Genomic DNA, 22,244 nt, shown 5'->3' with positions numbered 1-22,244 from the left:
AGCAGCAACTTGGCTGAGGGGGCCTGCCCAAGTGATCATCCAAAATGACACTGACCTTGGACAGGAAACCATGGGAGGTACAAAGTCATAGTACAGAAATAGCTCGCCCAGGGTGTTTAAGATTAATTTAAAAAACACTTCCAAGTTAGCAGTGTATCCCACAATAAGTTAAAAATGATTTTTGGAAGTAAGGGGAAGCTTTTCGTTCACTAAGAGTTGCCTCTGACCTTGGCCAAGGGCCAAAGTGCAGCTGGCCGGATCAGCAGCTTAGTGCAGTGTGCTCACGTGGGAGGTCTGCAGTCCACGCCTGGGTTTCCCAGGCCCCAGGCCAAAGGGGGTGTGGAAGGCAGCATCTCAGAGGGCTTTATTTTAAAAAAGCGAAGCCCCCCAACTTTTCTCTAAGGAAGACTGTGGGACCTCGCCAAGGGTTGGATTACAGATCTCTCCTACAATCTTCTGGAACCATCTTCTCCCACATGAGTTCTAGGAAGTAGGAGGAAGTGAGGGACGGCTCAATTCGTCATCTCCTATCTGTTTCACTATTTGCAGTCTTTGGTGTAAAGTGTGGCTTCCGTTGTTTTGGGACTATGAGAACGCCCTCTCGCCAGTAAACAAACAAACAAACAAACAAACAAATAGGAATTTGTTTCTAAAAAATTCTTGGAAAGTAACCCTGCACATCTGGTGACCCATGTGCTGGAAGGGCCTCGCCTGGCATTATGAATCACCACTATGTTCCCAGACTGCCGGGGTCAAGAGGAACAGCTGCACGGGCTAGGCTTCTGGAGAGCTCTTAGTCTCCCCCACCCTGGGCCCAGCAAGCTAAAACCCCAGAGCTTTCCAAGGCACCTTCCAGCCAACTCCCTTCTGGATGAGGAGGGAGTTGAGGGTTCATCCTCCCTCTTGCCAAGTAGGCCAGCTTTCCAGGAATCTGGGACACTGGGAAGAACTTGTGCGGAAAGGATGTCATCGAGTCCCCGGGCCCAGAATGAGGCAGAAGTAGCTCTCAGTGGTCACTGTGATGGTGGAAATGATGGGCCACTGGCTGAATTCATGCTGGGCAGTGGGACAGGCACTGCTGGGAACGCAGAAATGGATGGGCTCCGAGGAACCCCGGCAGCGACAGGGCTGCTTATGGATCTAAACTCTCTGAAAGCAGAGGAAAGGGCCAGCCCTGAAGGAAGCCCCTGAGCTATCAGCTGCTGAGTGAAAGTGTTCACTGGCTCTGGTCTGCTCAGGGAAAAGTGCAGAGAGTAATGTGGAGCGAGCTGGAGAGAAAGCAGAAGCTGCCCATTGTTACTTTCCCAGCAAGGGGCTCCACCATCCATCCATCCATCCAAGCGCGGTGAGGTCCCAAGCCAGGTGTGGATATGCGCATGCGTATGCCCAGTGCTGTGCGATTCCAGCCAAATCCAAAGCCTGGGCAAACGGGACCCTAGGCTGCGCTCCCGCCTCGGCAGTTTGCTCAGCAGCCATATAACGGATGGGGAGACAGATCGACAGCTACCCGACACACTCTGGCTTCTACTGGGCGCCCTCAGCCACTCTGCAACATTTATTACCGCCCCGCCCTCCCACCTGATGGGCAGCGCGGAGGGAAAACACCCTCTTCCCACAGCAGCTCTGAAAACCCCCTCCCTGTTATCAGCCTGGGAGGGAGGGGGTGGCTCACCAGCCTAACGCGGCAAAAGTAGCCAAAAGAGCCTTGCCCTCCCGCTCAGCACCCTGCCACAGCACCCCGTGGGGACGCTGGTGAAGAGCTGTCCCGCTCCAAGAAGCCCCAGCTCCTCTGAGCTCCTAGCAGCGTCCTCCCGCCTCCCCGCCTCTCCTGCTCCTTCCACCTCCTCCCGCCCCCGCCTCTGGCAGCCGGTGAAGGAAAAGAAGACCCCGGCTCTTACCTGGTTGTGCCGCATTCTGCTCTCTCCCCTGAAAAGAAGAGTGTACATTGATGTTTAATTGTTGGTTTTGTTTCTGCTTGTTTTTCATTCTGACCAGAGACCATTCATCTATTTCTAAAAACAAGAAGCAACTAACAGCTGAAGTGAATTATTTGCGAAATGGGAAATCTAATCTTGCCTCAGGTATGGTCTGTTGGGAAGAAGTGAGTTGTATTAAATCCTCAGTGCTTCCTATTTCCAGGGCGATGTTCATGTATATTTCTCTTGTTATTGCTCATACATATTTTTTCAGTGATTCTCAAACTACAGCCTGCTGACCACTGGCAACAGACCCTCCTGGGGCTCTTGTTAAAGATGCAGATTTCTTGGCTCTTTCCTGGATAAGAACCCAGGAATCTGCATTTTAATAAGCACTCCAGGTGCTCCCTTCTACACACACCCCAGCTCAAGAACTCACGCAGTGCTTTATGTCAACAAAGGTTTACTGAGTACCCATCATGCCTGGCACCGAAGGGTACCAGCCAGAAGACACCAGCTATTTCTCAACCTTGCTACGCCCCTATTCCCAGCCCTCCTGCCTTCATTCTCTGCTGAAGACCTATTTGCTTCCTTCACTGGAAAAGAAAACCAGTAAGACAGGGTCTCTGGATGCCTCCATGAGACCCACTCACCTGCTATCTCCTCTCCTGGTGCTCTGGAGGAAGCATCCTCCTTCTGCCAAAGCCCCAATCTTGTATTCCAGGTCCCGTGCCCTCTGCCCTTCTCAGGGGCTTTGTCTCTGCTACTGTCTCCCCTCTAGTATCACCAATCTCCTCTCTTCCGGATCATTCGGTCAGCACATCAACATGTACACTGGATACATTCAACCTGACTTTTAAGCCCCTTCTTGACCCCTTTTCTCCTCTAACTGCATCTCCATTTCTCAGCTTTCCTTTACAGCAAAATGTCCTGAAGGAGCTGTCCAGAGTCCCTGTCGCTCCCTCCCCTCGCCTCACTGCAGGGCTTCTGTCCTCACCACTTCACGGAGACTGCTCTGTGCGGCTGAACCCAGTGTCTGCTCTGCTCTTAACTGACTTTCAGCCCTCAGCACCACCTTAACTCAGTTAACCACTCCCTTCTGATGAAGCTTTCTAAAGATTTCGCCTCTTGATTTTCATGACTCTATTCACTTCCCAGGTGTCCTTCCTGCCCTACAGGCTGCTCCTCGGTTTCCCTTGTTGTCTCCTCCTCATTCTGCCCAAACTCTAACCTCGAAATGTCGGGATGCCCCAGGATGCAAACTGCATCTCCTCTTCTCTTCCGGCCCACCCTCTCTAGGTGACCTCAAATGCTTACTGATGACTCCCTACTCTTACCTCCGGATCTTACATTTCCCTGGAATTCCAGACTCATATCCACTGCCCTCTTTTTTTAACAGCTTTACTGAGGTATAATTTATGTATCATAAAAGTCACCCATTTAAAATGCATAATTCAATGATTTTTAGTAAATGTTCAAAGTTGGGCAACCGTCACCACAATTCAATTTTAGAAAGTTCCCTCACATAGAAAAGATCTCTTGTGCCAATTTATAGTCACACCCTCTTCCCACCTCCAGCCTGTGGCAATCACTAATCTCTATAGATTTGCTTATTCTCGGTATCTCATAAAAGTAAAATTGTGCAATATGTGGTCTTTTGCATCTGGCTTCTTCCACTGAGCATAATGCTTCTGAGGTTCATTCATAGCATGACTCAGTACTTCAGTCCTTTTATGGTACAGGAAGAGAACCTCAAAGCCAGTGCTGTCCCATGGACATATAATGCAAGCCACAATTTATAGTATGCACGTTACAAAAAGTAAAGAGAAACAGGTGGTATTAATTTAAATAATATATTGCATGCAACCTAATACGTCAAAAATATTTCAATTTGTATCAATATAAAAATATAATAATATATATACACATAAACACACACATGCATATATATACGTACAGTACTAATTCTTTGAAATGTGGTACTCATTTTACACTTCTCAGTTCAGACTAGCCACATTTCAAGTGTTCAACAGCCACATATGGCTGGTGGCTACCATACTGGACAGCACCGCTCTACACTCTAGAATCCCATCTAGCATTCACATGAAGGGACTTTATAAAATAAAGAACTGAGCCCTTATTTTTCTTTACAGAAAACAATGCTGATTGGGCTGGGGAGAAAAAATGAGGGGAGGAAGAGAAGTCTGAAAATAAAACTTGGAGTGAATCAATACACAGTTCCTTAATTCCTGACCAAAGCCACAAGCAGTTACAAGAGTGACTGTAGTTGGTTGAACTAAAGCCAAAGCCAGAACAGAGAAAAGTAAAACAGGAAAATGTGTTCTGCTTAAACTGATTGTGTGTCTAAGGTCTGGGACAAATTCCTACCAGACATCAATTTGAGTTAAATTTTCATGTAGACCCAAGGCCCTGAGTTGGAGCAGATGGCAGCCCACGGAAAGGTCAGCTAATGGCCTTGGTGGACCATAAAGCACATTGTTTTCCTGAGGGGTGTAGTCAGCTGTGCAACTCTGACTTACAAAGGGGACCTAGGAAGAGGTTCCTGCTCCACTTCCTCTTGGTTCCAGAACTGCCGGCTCCACTATGTATTCACTAGGGTCCAGTCCCAGGGCCCTTCTTTTACTCCTGCCTCACCACATCGCTTCTCGCCTTCACATATGCTGTTCCCTTGGCCTCAACAGTCTTTCCCCAGTTTCTCATGACGCCTTCTCATCCTTCAGTCTCAGTTTAAATGTCACCTCTTCTCTGAGGCCTCTCTGATCACCCAACCTAAAGGTCCCCCATGCCTCCCCCTCCACCCCAATACACAACTGTTCTCTATCTCAGCCCAAATTTTCCATTCAAGGGCACTTATCACAGCTGTAATTCTTTACTCAAGAGCTTGTTTCCTGTTTGAGGTCTCTCCTCCCCATGAGGGCAGGAACCTTGTCTGTCTTGTTTACCCTGTACCCTCAGTCCTGGCCAAGTACAGAGCCTGCGCTTTTGGATGGATGGGTGGACAGATGAATGGACAGAAAGGGGCCAGGAGGGAAGAAAGGGGTAGGTAGTAACCAAACAGCCTAGGTCCTGGAGTGCAACATCAGAACACACTCAAGACAGACTTTCCTCTGGCAGCAAATCAAATACATTCTCCTCCAGCTTTTGACTCACTTTCCAGCTCTCAAAATTCCTTTACCAACACCTTTTGGAATATGGTATTTCAACTTCTAACAAACATCAAAAATCAGAAACACTCTGCCCTTTACCTTTCAAGACCTGTTGAGATTTAAAATACATATTTTATAGTTGGTGGCTCAGTCATTTTCTAGAAGGTCAGACTGTCTGGTCCTCGCAGACATTCGGCTCTGCAATGGGCTATTAAATCTTGGCCTGAAAAGGTTATGTCTCATCCCTTTGGAGACAATGAACCATTCATCCTTGAGGGCCTGGAGTAAATTGAAAAACCACCCGCATCTTAGGTGTCAACCCTAGAGCTTACCGACTACCCAGAGCAATAAAAAAGTCAGACATCTAAGACTGAGACGATAAACTAAGATTTCTCTGGCCAATAAAATGACCTAGCAACAACCAAGGGCATACAAGGGTGTGTGCTCTTCTTTCCAAGACGTGGCAGTGACATTTGTAACAAGGAATACCACTTTGCAGGGCCCTAAGCTTTCTGACTTGTGTGTCTGGGGTCAATCACATTCCATTTCGCTTCTAAGTGAAAGCGACCTGGAACATCTAGTGCTTCCTCTAACTTGTGACTTCTCTGAGGCATGCTGTCAAAAGAGTACTTGAGAGAAACTAAGGCACTAGATGATATTTCATTTCATTGAAAAAAAAATTTTGTACCTTCTTAGTCAAAATATTCTGCTTAGCTCCATATTTCTCACTTGTTTTCAAAATGAGCAGATTATCCTTCCCAACACAAAAGAGTTCTCAGATGACATTAAAAAAAAAAAAGCCATTGATGCAGATGTCACCCTAACCTAGCCCCCGTCTTAGAAGAGCTTTTGACTTAAAGGAAGAGTTAACATGTCCAGGCAGAGGAATCATCTGAAGACCCCTCAGAAGAATGAATAAGAAGATCTGAGCTCTCTTTGGCCTGCTCAGTTTTTTCATGCCCTACTTGCCCAATGGGCAAGAGCTTTATCAAACTAAGTGCAAATTCCCTCTACCAGCTAATGCCCTAGGAATCCACATACACCTTCATCAGGAGATACAAAAATGCCTGAAGATTGTTCTCAGCTTCAGTTTTTTCAGTAATGCAGTAACTTACTGATTTTAGTTAACAATAATGGATCAGTCTTCATTCACTGTGACAAATACACCATAGCGGTGTAAAATGAAGACATTACTGGTAAGGGAAATTGGATGTGGAGTATACGGGAACTCTGTACCATCTTTGCAACTTTTCTATAAGTATAAAACTATTCTAAAGCAAAAACATTTATTAAAAACAAAAAACAAAAAACAAAACCTCCCCAGAATTGATGAGTCTAACAAGATGCATGCCAGTTATCAAAAGCAGCACAGTGGGCTTTTCCACTGCCGGCTGACGAGGTAACAGGACGACGGTAATTCTCCCAGACGGCTCTTTCTTAGCTGCCCTCATACTTCTGAAGCTGCGTCTTCCTGCAGTTTTGTTGTTTTTGTTGCTATTCAGCTCAAAACTCAGAAGAAGGACTCGTTAATCACATCTCAGAGCAAGGTGTGGCTGAAGGCTAAATAAACTTGCAAGACCAAGTGGGTCAGGAGCTCCGCCAACCAAAACTGATGATGATTATGATTTCATTAAGGCCATTCAGGCAAGGGCGGTAATAAAGGTTGCATCGGATAGCACTCCTGGGGGAGCTGGAGAGAAGCGCTTCCTCATCTGGGATCTTATTTTTTAAAACAATATCTTGTTTTCTAAATCCAGGGCACCTGATTTTGAAAATACAAGTAGCCAGCAACTCACACGGACCTGCCTTTTGTTACGTGGCCCATGAGAAACAGCCCCCAGTCCCCCAGCCCACAAACATAGAAACTGATTCTGGGAGTGGCGGAAGCTGTCCCCATTGGCACACTCACTCTAGGACTTCCTGTCTTTTCCCTCTCCCTCTCTCCTTGCTGTTTTGGTTCCCTCTATGTTCCCGACACTACTCCATGGCTCCCTTCTCCTGGTCCAGTAATGAAATGTCAGGATGTGCAGAATGTAGGGGGCCGGAGGGTGAGGGTGGGGATAAAAAAAATGCTCGTTGCAACTCACTCCTCCCCACCCTCCCTCAGTCAATGAGTTTTGATAAATGTAAAGACCCATGTATAAACACCACCCAAATCAGGATATAGAACATTTCCATCACCCCCTAAAGTTCCCCAGCTCTCACCAGCTAGAACACACAAAACTAGTCTATGGTGACAGAAATCAGGTCAGTGGTGGCTTGAGGTGGAGGATGCGGGGACTGACTATAAAGAGGCACAAGCGAACTTCTGGCTGACGGGGAGGCTCTGTACCTTGACTTGATGGTGGTTATATCTGGCCGTATGTTTGTCAAAAGTGATTTCCACATGTAAAATGGGTGCATTTTATGGTATATCCATTATATGTCAATAAAGTTGATTGAAAACATTCCATTGGTCTTAAAGCCCTGGCTATTCCTCAAGCCCTAACTGTCATCTGCCTTGAAGCCTTCCCAGCTTTCCTGGGTCCATGGTGAAACCTGCCTCCCGTGACTCACGGTCCTCAGAATCCAAACTGTTCGCCTGGCAACTCACTCAGTATTTCTGTGTGACAGTGTTACTGCTAGTTAATTCTTTATGAATTCATAGGTTGTCTCCCAGCTAGACTGTAAGTGCCTTGGGACTGTGAAATGGTTTCATTTCTCACCAGTTCCTCTAAAGCATGGGGCTCACAAATGCCAAGCACCCCTTGACAGCTGCCGAGTGGACTGGCTCAGGATTTGTGTGGCCAGGGCATGGCCACTAGAATGTGCACCCCCAGGGAGAGGAGAGTGAGCCATAGAAGGGCGAGGATACCAGCCAGCCAGGGAACGCCAGCCCCACACCCCATCTCGTCCAGTCACATTCCTCCGTCCCCAAAACACTCCTGGATGGTCTAGACTGCTTCCAGCTGTCATCTCAGGATCTACTGGCATCTTCACCTTGGAAATTCCCTTCATCACTCTCGTATTGGCCACTATTTCCCAGACCCCATGTGCCTACTCTGGTTGAAGATATGATGCTGTTGAGGGTGAGGGGCATGACCAATGACAAGAAGTAGGTGAACAAATAATAAACAGGATGATTTCACATGGTGATGAGTGAGATGAAGAAAATCAAACAGAGTGTTGGGACAGAGGTGGTGATTCCCTGAGGCTGGGGGGCAGGGAGAGCCTCCCTGAGGAAGTGATATCTGTGCTGACAGCTGAAGGATAAGGCGGCATCCACACAAAGACATGGGGGAGAGCATTCCAGGCAGAGGGAACAGCAGATGCAGAGGTCCTGGGGCAGGGAGAAGCTGGACAAGCTCTGAAGTGCAGAAAGGAGCTCAGTGCGGCTGGAGTACAGTAAGGAGTGGAGGATGGGTAGCTGAGGTCAGGGAAGGAGGTCAACTGGCCTCAGGCCTCATGTGCCATGGGAGCGCTGGGATTTTATCCAACTGTCCTTGGAAGACTTTGGGGAGTTTTAAGCCTAGTCCCCACGTCCCTCAAGGACCAAACTCTGACTTAAACACATATGGATTCTCCTTCTTGAACCTAGAATCCTGGCCAGGCACTCCAATGGTATTCCTGGCAAATAGGATCGACTAAAAATCATCAGTGGGGATCCTTGTGCCCTGAGTCCCACCCCCTACCTATCGAGGACCTCTCATCACCTTACCTGGGACCCTCCCCACAAGCTAAACTACAACTTGTGCTGGCCCCGTATTTTCTACAGCCAGGCTGGACCCCCTCAGCATCTGCACCACGGCCGTTTTCCCAGCCTCATCCTGGTGGGGGCTCCAGTACCAGGCCTCATTCCACCGAGTGCCCAGGATCTCCCTTTGGCCACAGCAAAACCCAGCGGGGAAGACAGCCCCCCTCGCCTGCTTCCACCACCTGACTCACCTTCGCCCAGAGTCTGCTTGAGTAAGTCGTGCTTGGCCTGCAGCTTAGTGATGAGGTTACTGCCATTCACATATTCTTTAAATTTCTGGAAGACACAAGTCACAAAGACATTACAAATCGCAGGGCTGAGTCCTGCCATCTCTGCCTCCGGAACGGACCTCCGAGGCAGGAGGCCACCCTGAAGGATGCCGGCGTGGGGAAAGGGCAAAGGGGAGAGGGTGTCCCTGCATCTGCTCCAGCAGGTCCCCAGCTCTGCCGAGTGTGACCAGCCAGTCCATTCAGGCCTTTCAGGTCAGTTTTGGGAACACAAAGAAAGCCCAGGGGATGGCGTGGTGAGAGGCGCTTCCGTCAGGGGAGCTGTGGGAGCCTCGGAGCAAGTCTCGCTCATCTGCTGCGCTCTGGAGGAGGAAGGGCTCTGCAGGCCCCCAGAGGCATTCCTAGTAAAAGAACCCAACTGGACTGGGGAGAGATGATTTTCTTCTTTTTACAGATGAGACAGGTCAAACTGGCACAGGGAATGATTTGCCCAGGGTCCCTGGGACTCCAGGCTGCCTCTGGTTCAGGGACCTGGCCAAGAACAATGCGCTTCAGAGCAGCACCTGGGGCCGCCCAGAACAGAAACATCTACCTGCCCCCAGGTCAGCCTAGCCTCGGCCACGCCGCAGCACAGGTACCAGCTTTCCTTGGCTCTGCCCACCCCGCATCACCCAAACACAGGCCTGGAGCCCTCTCTGCCAGACTGTGAGCCACTGTAGGTGCTGCCCCCGTAGCTTTCTGGATCCCCAGTGCCCACAGCTGTGCTGGCAAATAGCAGTGCTGAGAATTTCAGCTGAATCCCTGACCCAGTGGGACTGACATAGCAGAGCAGGAGAGAGACAATAAACTAACAAAAACATAAGCAAAAGACACAATGGGTCAATGATGGTGAACGCCAGGGATGAAAACAAGGCAGGAACAAGGGACGGGAGTTGGGGCAGACCTCACTGCAGAAGTGACATTAGAGCCAGGCCTGAAGGAGGTGAGGAAGGGGCCGGGGGCAGGGGGTGTCTACAGAATTCAATTACAAAAGCCCTAAGAATGAAGGCATGGGGATGGATGTGACTGCTCCAAATCTACCAGCTGGTTTTTCACAAAAAATCCTTTCTATGCCCTACCTAGAAGACTCAGAAAGGACACAGAGAAGCAGAGAAGTGAGCCTCGACGGCTAAGGACATCTGAACATCACCAGCTTCCCAGTGAAGACAGGTGCAGGGGCCCGTGGCGTGGAGGCTTACATGTGGCCCTGATAAGACTGAGGTCACCTCACCCTGGTCCCACCCTGATAAGTGTCTGGGAGGTTGTGGTGTCCCATCTCCTTGGCCACGGTCCCTCTTAGCTCCTAGGACATTGTCCCTTGGTTGTTAAGAACCGCCCCACCTTGCATCTGTAAAACACGTGACAGTTTTCAAACACGAACATCTGGTCCTCCCCGCGGTCTTGGACAGCAGATGGGGGGAGCATCGCCACTCCCATCCTACCCAGGAGACAGAACTTAGAGCGGTGGCCACTCAGTGTGCAACCTTGGCCGGATTTCTGAACATTTCTGGGCGTCCATGCCCTCCTCAGGGTAAAATGAGGGTAGACTCACAGTGTTTCTCCAAGTGTGGTACAAGGACCAGTGGCCTCCTACCCAGCGGGAGAGTCTCAAAATGCAGCTCCCTGCTCTGTAATATTTTTGGAATACTGTGCATCTAACCCGAGGAGGATACCATAGAGGCCTCAACGCGTTCACATTTCCAGGGCCCCACCTCAGGGAGGGTGGGAGTCTGGGAACCTACATTTTCAACAAGCCTCCTTCATGATTCAAAAGCACACTTGAGTTTGATAACTACTCAGCTACGGCTGTCTCTGGATCCTCCCAGGAATGCAGCCCTCTGATTTTATCTTATGTGTAAAGATTCACCATAAAAAAAGCAGAGCTGAGGTCCAAGCAGGTGTTATCTCCATCACGCCTCACTGCCCCAGGCAGCTGAAGCTCCACCCCAAATGTGTGACTCATGCTTTGGTGGGTTATTCACTGGTTAGTGCAAATTCCACCCTGCAGATCTGGGGCCTTGGACCCTGCCCACTCCTTCCAAGCTTCACCCTGCTTTCCATGGGACCATGAAGGAAAGAACGCCATGGAATCATACTGATGTCTATGTTAAAAGGAGTATTACGTCCTTAAAAATACCTAAATAATATCACAACATCAAGTTATGAGGTGTACTAGCCAACCAGGTTGATAACTTGAATATTAAGATCAAATCCATGACCCTTCATCATAGACGCTGTCTTTTCCTTTCAAGCAGGGTGAATGTCCTTCTTTGCTTCTGCTACCAAAGTGACTTAACACGTACTCCTTACTTATCCTTGGAACCCATACGTTCTCTGTGCAAACATAGTAGGTCCCCAGCGGTGAACCCCAGAAATCAGCAAGGTCTGAGTCAGTAAGTCTGGCTCTGTTTTCTTTGTTGAAAACAACCAGGTCAAAGATCGAGGAAATGCAGTATGTGTAGACTTAGTTTTCAAGAGGGATCTGACGAGGCCCATCACGAAATGGAGTTGGATGTTAGAACTGGGTGGGTTTGTGACTGACTGAATGAACGCAATCTAAAAATGCTGATTAACGGATCAATATCAGTATAGTGGCATGTTTTGAACAACTCTGTCTTTGACTATGGCCCTGGCATACCAAATAGGTTTTGTTTTTTGTTTTGGGTTTTTGGTTTTGTTTTTACTGACAAACTTTAAGGTACGGAGGCCACACTTAACTGAACCTGTATCTGTGATGAACAAGTACATCAGGCTCCTGACTGTCTGGGGCCACGAACTGAACCCGCCGGGAGGAAATCTAATGGGTAATAAACGGAAGAGCCACCCGAGACATCACCCACACATCCCATAGGAGGAAGGCGACCCTGTTTAAGGGCAGTGCGGTGGGGATAGAGATTTAACTGATACAAACTTAGCTTAAAAAACATATACGATCATAGGAAAAACACACAAAAAGGAAGCACAGCACCTAATGTGGAAGGAGGTGGACGTTTAGCCCAACTCTGGGCTGGTCAGACCGCTGCTGGGAGTCTCACGTTAGAAGAAGTGTTGACAAACGGGACGTGCTCAAGGACAGAGTCACGAGGATGCGGAGGCCACTCCAAACAAAAGCTTAGCAGGCCGGACTGAAAGAATTAGATATGTTTAGCCTGGAGAAATAAAAAACCCAGCTCCCTGCAACCTTGCCAGACTGTCATGTAGAATTAGCCTCTCTCTGGGTTGCCGCAGAGAACAGAATCAAGCTCAGTGACCAGAAATTCTAGTGAGGCAGATTTCTGAAGGTAACAGAGATGCAGGCAAACATTATAATATCTACAGCCAGCCACAGGCCAAACAAAACAGTTGTCTGGGGAAGGAGAGAGAGAGCTTTTCATCCTGGGGCTCCTCAAGCAACGTCTGGATGGCTTTTGGGCACGGACACGGCTGAACAGGATCAAGGGTCAGACCGAAGATGTAAGGCCCCTCCAACCCCAACATTCCATGTTCACTAAACACATGTTGAACCAAAGCCCGATGCCTCATCCCTGCTTCTCCCTGGCCAAGTGAAATGTAAGTAATCTGGGATTTTACATGAAGATGGCAAATCACCAGCAATTTACCAGGATTACCCAGGGCGTATTTGCCAAGCCCACTCCCCAGTTTGAGACAACTCAACGTGACAACCATACACTACCTTGGGGGGTGTTACTTAGGGTGTGCACCTGGCTCTGTGAGCGCTTTTCCTCTCTCCCTACCAAACGCAACTCTTTCTGGGTTTTTGTTTTCTTCCTTTCAGTTTTCCTAGAACAGGAAAGTTGCAGGAACTGTCAATCTAAGATCAAGGCCGATGCTACCCACTGGTAACTCACTTTCGGCGTTTCACAAAGCCAAGCCAGGAAACTTAATCTGAAAAGCATGTTGGGAGAATCTGAGGTCTGACTGACCCACGTGGTTTCTCTGGCTCCCACTAGGTTTGGGCTGCTCCCCAAAAGTCACTGCCGGCGGGTCAGCAGACGGCAGGTCCTGGGCCAGGACGCCACTTACTGTAAAATAAAACATTTCTGTTTCCTGCTGGTTGGCTCTCCTTTTGGCGATGTTGATCTTGCTCATGTAGGTCTCAGAGGCGGCCGACTTCACGGACTCTGTGGACCGACTGTGTTGGAAGGCGTCAGAGACGTCGAAGTCTTCCACGGTCAGCATGTCCTGTAAGGTCTGCATCGTAGCATCCAGGGTTTTTCTAACCTGGGGAAACACAAAAATCCTTCAGCCTCAGAAGGCTTTTGACACTGCAAGTCCTTTTCCCAACTGTTCCTTTATTTCTCCCACACAAAGCCTCTGGGCGGCAGGAAGGACAATGATGGTAGTTCCCGTTACACTGATGTGGAAAGGAAGGCCTGCATCTGGCTGGGTGAGGAGCCAGGTGCCCAATCTAAAGTCATTTTATGGCTCTGCTTCTGCCAGAGAGAACCTTGGAGAATGCTATAATGAACAAGGAGCTTGGGTTTCTAGGTTTGTTTCTCTTTGTGGGTCTGTGGCCCCAAACTAGCTCCTCCTGGGATGTGGGTCCCCCTCAGAGGAACAACACTAGCAACAGCCCTGTTCTCTTCATCCCGAGAAGGGAGGGGACACAGTCTAGATAAGGTGAGCGCCACCCTCGATGAATGAACTCTCCAGCTGCCTGCCACTGAGTCCTACAAAAGCCTGACTGAGAAAAGAGAACCTCTAGGAAGTCAGATGCTCAGACACACATGGTATGGTCGGTCCTCCAGGACTCTAGCCCCTCTGCTGGGATCGAGCGGGACCCCCAGGGGGCTACATACGCAGGGCTTCGATCTCACCACAGCTCTTCACTGAACTGGGCCTAAATGGCGAAACTGTACTTGGATGGAGGGTGTTTCCAAAAACAGTCCTGGGAGAAAGTGCATCTACATTTGCTGCACAATTATTGCTCAAAATCTCTCTTGTCACTCAGATCTCAGAACTTAAAAGTCACCTCCTGGTGACACCACCACCACCCTCCAGCCCCCACCATCCTTAACGCAGTGCCCTTCGCTGTCTGGCATTGTTTACCCTCATTCATGTTCTGGTTAGTTTGCTTCTGTGTTTTAATTATCACCTGCCTTTTCTCACTAGGATAGAAACTCCGTGAGAAGAGGTACTATATACATTATCTCATTCACTCACTTAACTCTGCATCTAAAGCAGTGTTTAGTTCATAGTATGTGCTTAATAAATACTTAAATAAATATTAGTTGAACAAATAAATGAGTGAATCTGTTCTGTCTAACACAGCCTCGCAGAAATTCAGGTTCAAAACTAAGTATTTCCACGGCCATGAACAGCCTGTCCAGAGGAACACTTGCTTCACCCTCTTTTCTGTGGCCCTGACTTCCAAGTTAAATTCCATTAACATGATTATCCACATACCGCATATGCTGTTCCATGTAAACAATTTAAACTGATTCGAGGGAAGATGTAGGGCATAAGTAAATAAATATTACCCTCCCTCTTTGCAGGATGAACACGTCGATCTATCTCACCTTCAGCGTGGCTCTGTCCTTTCTGGAAACACAAGGCAACTTGCCCAGGACAGCCCTCTCGAGGTCTGAAGACAGGGACCATGAGCCCCATCTCCAGCTGTGACCACGCTTCTCAAGGGTAAACCTGCCTGTGGTCTCAGGTGACACCCCTACATCCTGGTGTCCTCTAGCTGGATGACACCCTCCCTGAGTGGGGGCATCCAGGCTGGGTTAGGATGTCTCCCGCCTGGCCTCGTCAGTCCACATCAGAACAGAGCCACCCCAGCTGGTATTTCCATTTGTGCCCACCTGGGGGTCGTTCTGTGCCACCAGCTGCATGGGAGGTATGCTGGCCGTGGTAAGACAGAAGTTTCTTGGAGCTCAGAATCCATGACAAGGTTAGTGTGCCCTGAGCTGGTTATTTAATTGTGTAATTTTAAATACCTACTATTATTTCTGATGATAAAAATAACATAAACTCACTGCAGAAAACAGAGAAAAGCACAAAAAAGGACCGGAAATCACCTATACTCCTGCAACCCAGACATAACCACAATCGACATTTCAAAGTATTTCCTTCCAGTCTTTTTCCTACACCTGTGACTACACACAGACACATATGCACATCCTTTAGTTTATCCTGGTTAGGATGCACTGAACAGAGAGGTCCACTTCCTCTTAGCTTCTCTTTAGCATCTTGTGAGCATTCCCTCCCCTCCCCATTAAGGATTCTTGGTGGGCGTGGTTTCAGTGGTTGCGTAGGAGTCCATCCTACAGATGAACCCAATTTCTTACGTGTTCCATAGCAAGGGTGGACTCCTCGGGACCAGCCAGCCCTCCATAAGGAAACCCCGTCCAGGGCGGAGGGGCCCACTCACCTCCTCGTTCTCTATCTTGAGCGTGGCCAGTCTGGACTGCAGCTGGTGGTACCGCATGAGCAATTCCGTCTGGACAGGCTGCTGGGCGCTGACCTGGCACACCTGCAGAAACGACAGCGCCGCCTGCAGAAACAGGCCTGGAAAGGGCACGTGACCTGCCCAAGGTCACACAGCTTGTCTCCGGCAACTCCAGAGCCAGCCAGGGCCCAGGGGCCACCTCTCACACTGCTGGGTGCGGCCTGTTGGTTGTGGTCTATGTTTGTGCTGCACAGGACGGTTTACTACTCAGGGCCTGGACATAATCTCACTAAGGGACACTAACTGGTTAATTTCCAGCAGGAAGTTGTAGTAAGGAAGCAACTGCCTAAGGGAAGCCGATGAAAAGAACCAAGGATGGGCAACAGTGGAGTAGGCCCAGCAGGAAGATGCTTGAGAGAGGCAGCAGCATGCTCACGGCCCTTCTTCCCTGGTCGGTTGTGGGTGGGTGGGGGCGTGTAGAAGCAAGGAAGACGAGAGAGAAATACTGTTCCCCCAGACCCACTCCACCCAGGGCTCTGTGACTGACTACCCGTGGGCTGGGCTGCCGGGTGTGACTTAGCTGAGGTCATAAGGGACGGCAGGGCTCTGTTCTTTATCACTAACTCGGCAGCCCAGACTTTGCAGCCACAGATGATGAGCCAAAGGGCTGGACCCCGAGGGCAGAGGGATGGGGCAGGAGCTGTGGGGAAGCCCTGGAGAAGGCACCTCTTGCAAATGAAGAAAGTGGGCAGAGCCATCAGAGGGTCCAGCAAACACCATCTTCCAAGGTGCCTCCTGGCCCCTCCCTGCTAAGCAGGGGCAGCAATGGCCCAGCCGAGTCCCCAGTGGGATCCAGAGATGGGCTGGGTCCCCCCAGCTCTCGTGTGCACGGGTGGCATACGTCAGGTGGAGAGAATGGGGCCACTAGGAGAAATGTCTGTGCACGTGTCCCTGGGAGTAGAGGTGGTGGAGACGGGGAGGCAGGTCTGACATCTGTGGCTGTCCTCCATGGGTTCCAGGGACTAGGGCCTGAGCCCTAGAGAGAGGGAGGATGACCAGGAAAAGCACAAGGAGCTATTTGTGAAACTCAGGTAACTAGTGTGCTGCTTTGGGGCCAGTGACAAGTGCCTTCTCCCATTTTTTTTTCCAGAACATAATGAGGATCTTGAACAGGACAAGCCCTGAAGGAAACTCGGCTGGCCTGTATGCCCAGGGCTCCCAGCATTGGAGCACAGGCCAGAGTGGCTACGCTGAGGCAGTGCCCTCGGTGATCCAAGGCCATGGAGGGGAGGGTAGAGAACGTGAGACCATCATCTATGTGCAGATGTGGCGCTCCCTTGGGGTCTTCTAGACACAACTGGGAACGGTTTTATGGGAAGCTAAGGTCCTGTAATTCTGCAGGTCGGGGATATGAGCTACCAAGATTGGGGTACTAGTGGTAAACTCCTGGGCTGGTGGGGTCCATGGACCAAGAACTTGACCCCAGGCCCCTGAGCTAACACTCCCCTGCCAACCGATGCTCTGGGAGCACACGGGAGACAGACAGAAGCAGCCCCGAGCGCGCGCTCCAGGGGGACGCCTACCTCATCCCCCATGTGAGGCTGGAACTCAAACTTGAGGGGGGGACAGAAGACCTGGTTGCACATGTCCATGACCGTGTGCTTGTCGCTTCGGGAGTCCAGGTTGTCCACTGCGTTCTCAATGACGTCCAGCCCCTCGTGGCGAGAGGTCTCTAGGTTGTACTCGGCTGAGAGGTAGGTCCGGAAGGTGCGGGCCAGGCTGGCGTGAAAGCCCAAATCACAGCACTGGGGGAGAAGCATGCACAGGAGGAGCGGGTGAGGGTGGGGACCGCCACGGTGACTCACAGCTTCCTGTTCCACAGTCAGATCTCTTATGCTGTGGGCCCTTGTGCACTTTGGAATCCTACCACACAGCCCATGGCAAAGCCCTTGGAGGGCGCCAGGGGCTGCCTCTGGGCAGTGGCAGTGCTTCTCCGGGCTCCCCAGATCCACCACCTTCTTTTTCACCTCCAGGCCTTCACACATGCATCTCCTCTGCCTGGAAGACTCTTCCTCTCTCCTCCTGCCTAAATACTCTTCCTTTGGGTTTCAGTTTAGAGGCCACTTCCTCCAGGAAGCCTTCCTTTATGTTCTCCCCACTCAGAGTTTACATCGTCAGGTGCCCCTCATCCAGGGGTCCATGTGTCCCTCCACCTCCCTCACTGTAACACCCACCACTTGGCACTGAATTGCCTTTAACCCATCAGGGTCGTGCAGGGTGAGCTCTGTGAGGGCAGCCCCATCTGCTCTTGTCCACTGCTGCACCTCAAGGCCCAGAGCTAACAGGTACTCAGCGAAAATTTGGTAAGTGAAAAACTGAAAGGGCTGTGTGAAAAAGAAAATTAAAAGGTAGGAAAGTGGGGGTTCTGGTCTCAGGGCACTAGGGAGGCACAAGCAGGGCCGAGCAGCTCCTCTCCCCAGGATGCTGACATCCTGATGGGACACACCAGGACCAGAGCGAAGGCTGCATCCACCCTCACGGAAGCTTGAGAGAGCCCCTGCTGGGCCAGATCCCTGTCTGAGTGAAGACACGAGGAGCAGTCCCGGCTCCATCCCAGACGACAGAAGCCCTCCCTGATGGCACCACTCAGTATTCCTTCTCTGAGCCCAGCTGTCCCTCTAGTGTTTCCTGCACAGCTAGTACTCGGGAGTCAGTGTTCCATTTTCCTTTTGCTTAAACTGCCTGATTTCTCCCAAGATAACACCCCCAAGTAAAGCTGATCTATGTAATTCATTGTTTTCTTCCGTGTGCGTGTGTGTGTCTGGCAGAATGGATCCAGGGGCATTGAACATATAAGGGCACTTGGTAGGTAGAGGAGGGCACTTAGTAAACACCCAATGAATTACAACTGCCCAGCCCAAGTGTGTAGGGGCCGCCAGAGGCCCACTCCCACCCAGAGGGAGAAACATGAGGTGACACTCCTCTCCCAGGCTCCAAACGCTCACTGCCCTTCCCCTCCATCAGGCCTCAAGGGGACACTGGTCACCTGACGTGTCAGCTAAGGACACAGGCCAGCCCTCCCTCAGCTGACCACTCGCCAGGCGAGGCAGGGCCCTGTTCAACCCATGACTCCCCAGAGCTCACGTCAATCAGGTCAGAGACGTCATGGATGTAGTATTTGCTTATAGCTGCGTTGGTGGCTGCCAGATTCAGCAAGTAGTCATTCCGGGCCTTGGTGCATTTCAGCTTGTTCTCGGAATACTTTGCCTGCCTCTGGAGGAAGGAAAAGAGTGGGTGTAAGAGTCAAGCCACTGATGGGAGAGATTTGGGGTTTTCTGGATGGTCACTGTGAGCCATCAGTCCCCCGCACCCCCTAAATGTTACTCCGTGTGCCAGGCGGATTAGATCTGTGTGCTCAAAAGCTCGTCTTACATCGCACAAGTGCAGCCAATGACAGCGCCGTCTGGTAAGCAGCAGCCGTTCTCTGAGTCTGCCAGGGTGGAGTGTAAACAAGACCCCGAGATCCCTACTCAGCACTGGCAGTGTCTTCCCAAACCCCGCGGACGGCCTGCGAGGCCCTCCCAACCTGGCTCTTCCTCCTCCCTCCCATTGTCACCTCCGCTGCCCGTCCTTTGAGAGGCCACGTTCATTCCTGCCTCGAGACTTCAGATTCGTGTCCTCCACCTGTCAGGCCATCCTCCCACATCCCTGCGTGGCCTGCTTCTCCAAGTCATTCAGGTCCTCACCCACGGTCACACTGTCAGAGGGGCCTCTGATGACACCTTTGTCTGCCGTGCATCCCCAGCATCTCCACCGCCACTCCCCCTACTCTAGCCTGTCCTATTTTTTCCACTTATTTAATCTCTATTCAATTTTTCAGTGATTGTTTCATTTTTAATTAATTTTTAAAAGATTTCTTTTTTTTAAGAGTAGTTTGAGCTTCGCAGCAAAACTGAGAGGAAGGTACAGAGCTCTCCCACACACCCCGACTCCCCCCACACACACACTGCCGCCCCCACTATCAGCGTCTACCATGAGATGGTACAGTTGTTACACCCCATGGACTTACACTGACACATCGTTGCCACCCAGAGTGCACAGTTTACCTTCGGGTTCACCCTTGGTGCTGCTGTATGTTCTGTGGGCTGAACAAACGTGTAATGGTGTGTATCTGTCATTATAGTATCAGACAGAGCAGTCTCTCCACCTTGACTCCTCTGGGCTCCACCTGATCACCCCTCCCACCTTTTCACTGTTCCACAGCTTTGCCTTTTACACACAGCATGTAGCCTTTTCAGATTGGCTTCTCTCACTTGATAACGTGCATTTAAGGTTCCTCCCTGCTTTCCATGGCTTGCTAGCGCATTCTTTTTAGCGCTGAGTAGTGCTCGCCTGTCTGGAGGTAGCAGTTACTGGCCGTTCACCTACATCTTGGTTGCTCAGTTTTTTACATAAGCACTTTATACCACCCAACATTGTATTTTTTACCTCTTTGCTTACTGGCGGATTTTCAGTGTCCCCTGCTAGAAAGTGAACTATAAAGTCAGGGGCTTGACGGGCCTTGTTCGTGGCTGGGCCTACAGCACCCAAGACGGGCCCCACGCAGGCAGGCATTACACGATTTTCACAGGCCGTCTGGATGTGAGTGGGGGCGAGAGAGGGAGCAGAGGAGCCAGAGGTGGTCTTGGCGGGGAGCTGGACGGCCTCCCCTGGAAGCTGCTTCCATTCTAAGCCATCCTGGGCAGGAAGCGGTCAAGAGTCCATGGGTTGGAGAGCTGTCCCATTGCCCCTTTCAGACAGATGAGTCCTACTGCCGAGTAGAAAGACAGCTCTCCTTAAAAAAACAGGGTTTCTCCCTTCACCTAAGCACTCTCTACCTTCCTTACTCCAGGTCAAGTTCTTGAGCTGTTCAGCAGAGGTGCCCCCACGGTCAGCCTTTTCATTTTCTTCAGACATCTCTGACCTTTCTCCAGGCTCCACTTATTCTGAGAATTTCCAAAAACAAACTCCTGGCAGTTACCTCTTGTACCAGCCACACACCCAACCTCCACAGAGAGTTTTGATATTCCTGGCCCATTGCCAGGGGGCCACTATGACCCTGAGACCACTTTCAGCCCTTCATGGACTCATAAAATTTTATACCTGGAAAAGATATTAAAGATATCTTAGTTTAATTCACCATTTTATAGGTGAGGAAATGAAAACTGAAGAGTAGTGGGTTGTCCAAGAGCCAAATGGCTAATTAGCACAAAACTCTGAACTGAAATTTAGCCTCCAGACCCCCCTGCCAGTGCTTTCTCTGCCCCTCTATATATGACCCTGTGTTGTAGCTCTGTAATTCCCTGTCTCGTTATCTTATTGTTTAGATTAATTTTTAGGATATTCAAGACATTCTGTACAACCATCACCACTGTCTAAGTTTAGAAGATTTTCATTGCCCCAAAAGAAACCCTGTCCCGTTAGCAGTCACTCCGTTCTCTTCTGCCCCAGCTCCTGGTGACTAATAATCTACTGTCTGTCTCTGTGGATTCGTCTGTTCTGGACATTTCAAATAAATGGAATCATTCAATATGTGGTCTCCTGTGACTGGTTTCTTTCACTTGGCGTGCTGTTCTCAAGGGTCATCCATCCTGTCGTCTGTATCCATTTCTTTTCATGGCTGAATTTTTCATTGTAAGGACTGACCACATTTTATTCATCCATTCATCAGTGGATGAACATTCATTTATATGGATTGTTTCCACTCTTTGGCTGTTATGCATAAGGCTGCTATGAGCATTCATGTGCAAGTTCTTGTATGGACATGTGTTCTAATTTCTCCGGGGTTGATACCTAGGAGTGGAACTGCTGAGTCCGGTGGTAACTCTATGTTTAACGTTTTGAGGAAGTGGCAGTACCATTTTACACATTCTCCAGCAATGTATGAAGCTTCCGATTTCTCTGCGTCCTCGCCGTCACTTGTTACTATCTGACTTTCTGTTTTAGCCATTCTGGTGGATGTGAAGCGGTATCTCACTGTGGTTTTGACTTGTGTTTCCTTGATAACTCACAGTGCTGATCGTCTTTTCACGTACTTCTTGGCCACTCGTGTATACTCTCTGGAGAAATATCTATTCAAATCCTTTGCCCATTTTTCAATTGCACCTCAGCCTGGTTGCTGTGGAGCATATTTTTCTTTGCCTTTGGAAACTACCCAGAAACTTCAGTTTATTTGCCTCCGGTTACTTTTCCAGCTTATCCAGGTCCTGTTGGCTTTTTGTTCCCTCTCAATCTCCTATCATTTTTAAGAGTTGTAGGATCCTATAATCATAGAATTAGTGTCATAGAAGCCCAAATAAACATCTGATACAATGTTCGGCAAATACAAAGAGCTCAGGAAATGTTTGCTGACTGCATGGAATGAATGAACGCAGAGAATTCAACAAGAAAATCATAGCCTTTTAAGAAGAATGGCACCTTAGAAATAACCTAGTCTAGGATGACAAAAAGCAGCATGCACACTGCCTCTCTAAATTCCCTGGCCATGGCAGACATCATTAATTGATCACAGCACTGTCTTTTACTAAAGCCTGGGGAGGGCTCACAGTCCTCAATTCAGGGCTCTGATCAGGGTTGACTTCAAAGAGGATTTGTTTGCCATCACTGTCAGACGTTAGAACTGAAGTTCAGAGGGTTGTTGTAAATGGTGCATTTTTGAAACCCAGCCTGGCTGACTCCAAAACTCGCCTTTTCACCATGCCCTACAAAAGCAACTTTTCCAGCACCAAC

General features: G+C 49.6%; 1 protein-coding gene across 5 annotated transcripts in view; it reads right to left on the bottom strand.

Moving 5' to 3' along the window:
• The window catches only part of SRGAP3 (SLIT-ROBO Rho GTPase activating protein 3), a 220,639-nt gene that overhangs the window by 43,652 nt on the left and 154,743 nt on the right, over positions 1-22,244 (bottom strand). For all 5 annotated transcript variants that reach the window (XR_010384781.1, XM_064496289.1, XM_031470812.2 and 2 more), the window contains exons 6-11: positions 18,621-18,749; positions 17,060-17,281; positions 15,459-15,560; positions 13,106-13,303; positions 9,008-9,092; positions 1,899-1,926 (exon numbers count right to left, since the gene is read on the bottom strand). Coding sequence is in view for 4 of the 5 variants with exons in the window: in XM_064496289.1 (XP_064352359.1) it covers positions 1,899-1,926; positions 9,008-9,092; positions 13,106-13,303; positions 15,459-15,560; positions 17,060-17,281; positions 18,621-18,749 (764 nt within the window). In the remaining variant the exon portion in view is untranslated. The remainder of the gene's footprint in view (positions 1-1,898; positions 1,927-9,007; positions 9,093-13,105; positions 13,304-15,458; positions 15,561-17,059; positions 17,282-18,620; positions 18,750-22,244) is intronic.

The sequence above is a fragment of the Camelus dromedarius genome, chromosome 17 (genome assembly GCF_036321535.1).
Source record: "Camelus dromedarius isolate mCamDro1 chromosome 17, mCamDro1.pat, whole genome shotgun sequence".
NCBI lineage: Eukaryota > Metazoa > Chordata > Mammalia > Artiodactyla > Camelidae > Camelus > Camelus dromedarius.
The sequence above is the reverse complement of the archived record's forward strand: the minus strand, read 5'-3'. Positions and strand labels throughout refer to the sequence as shown.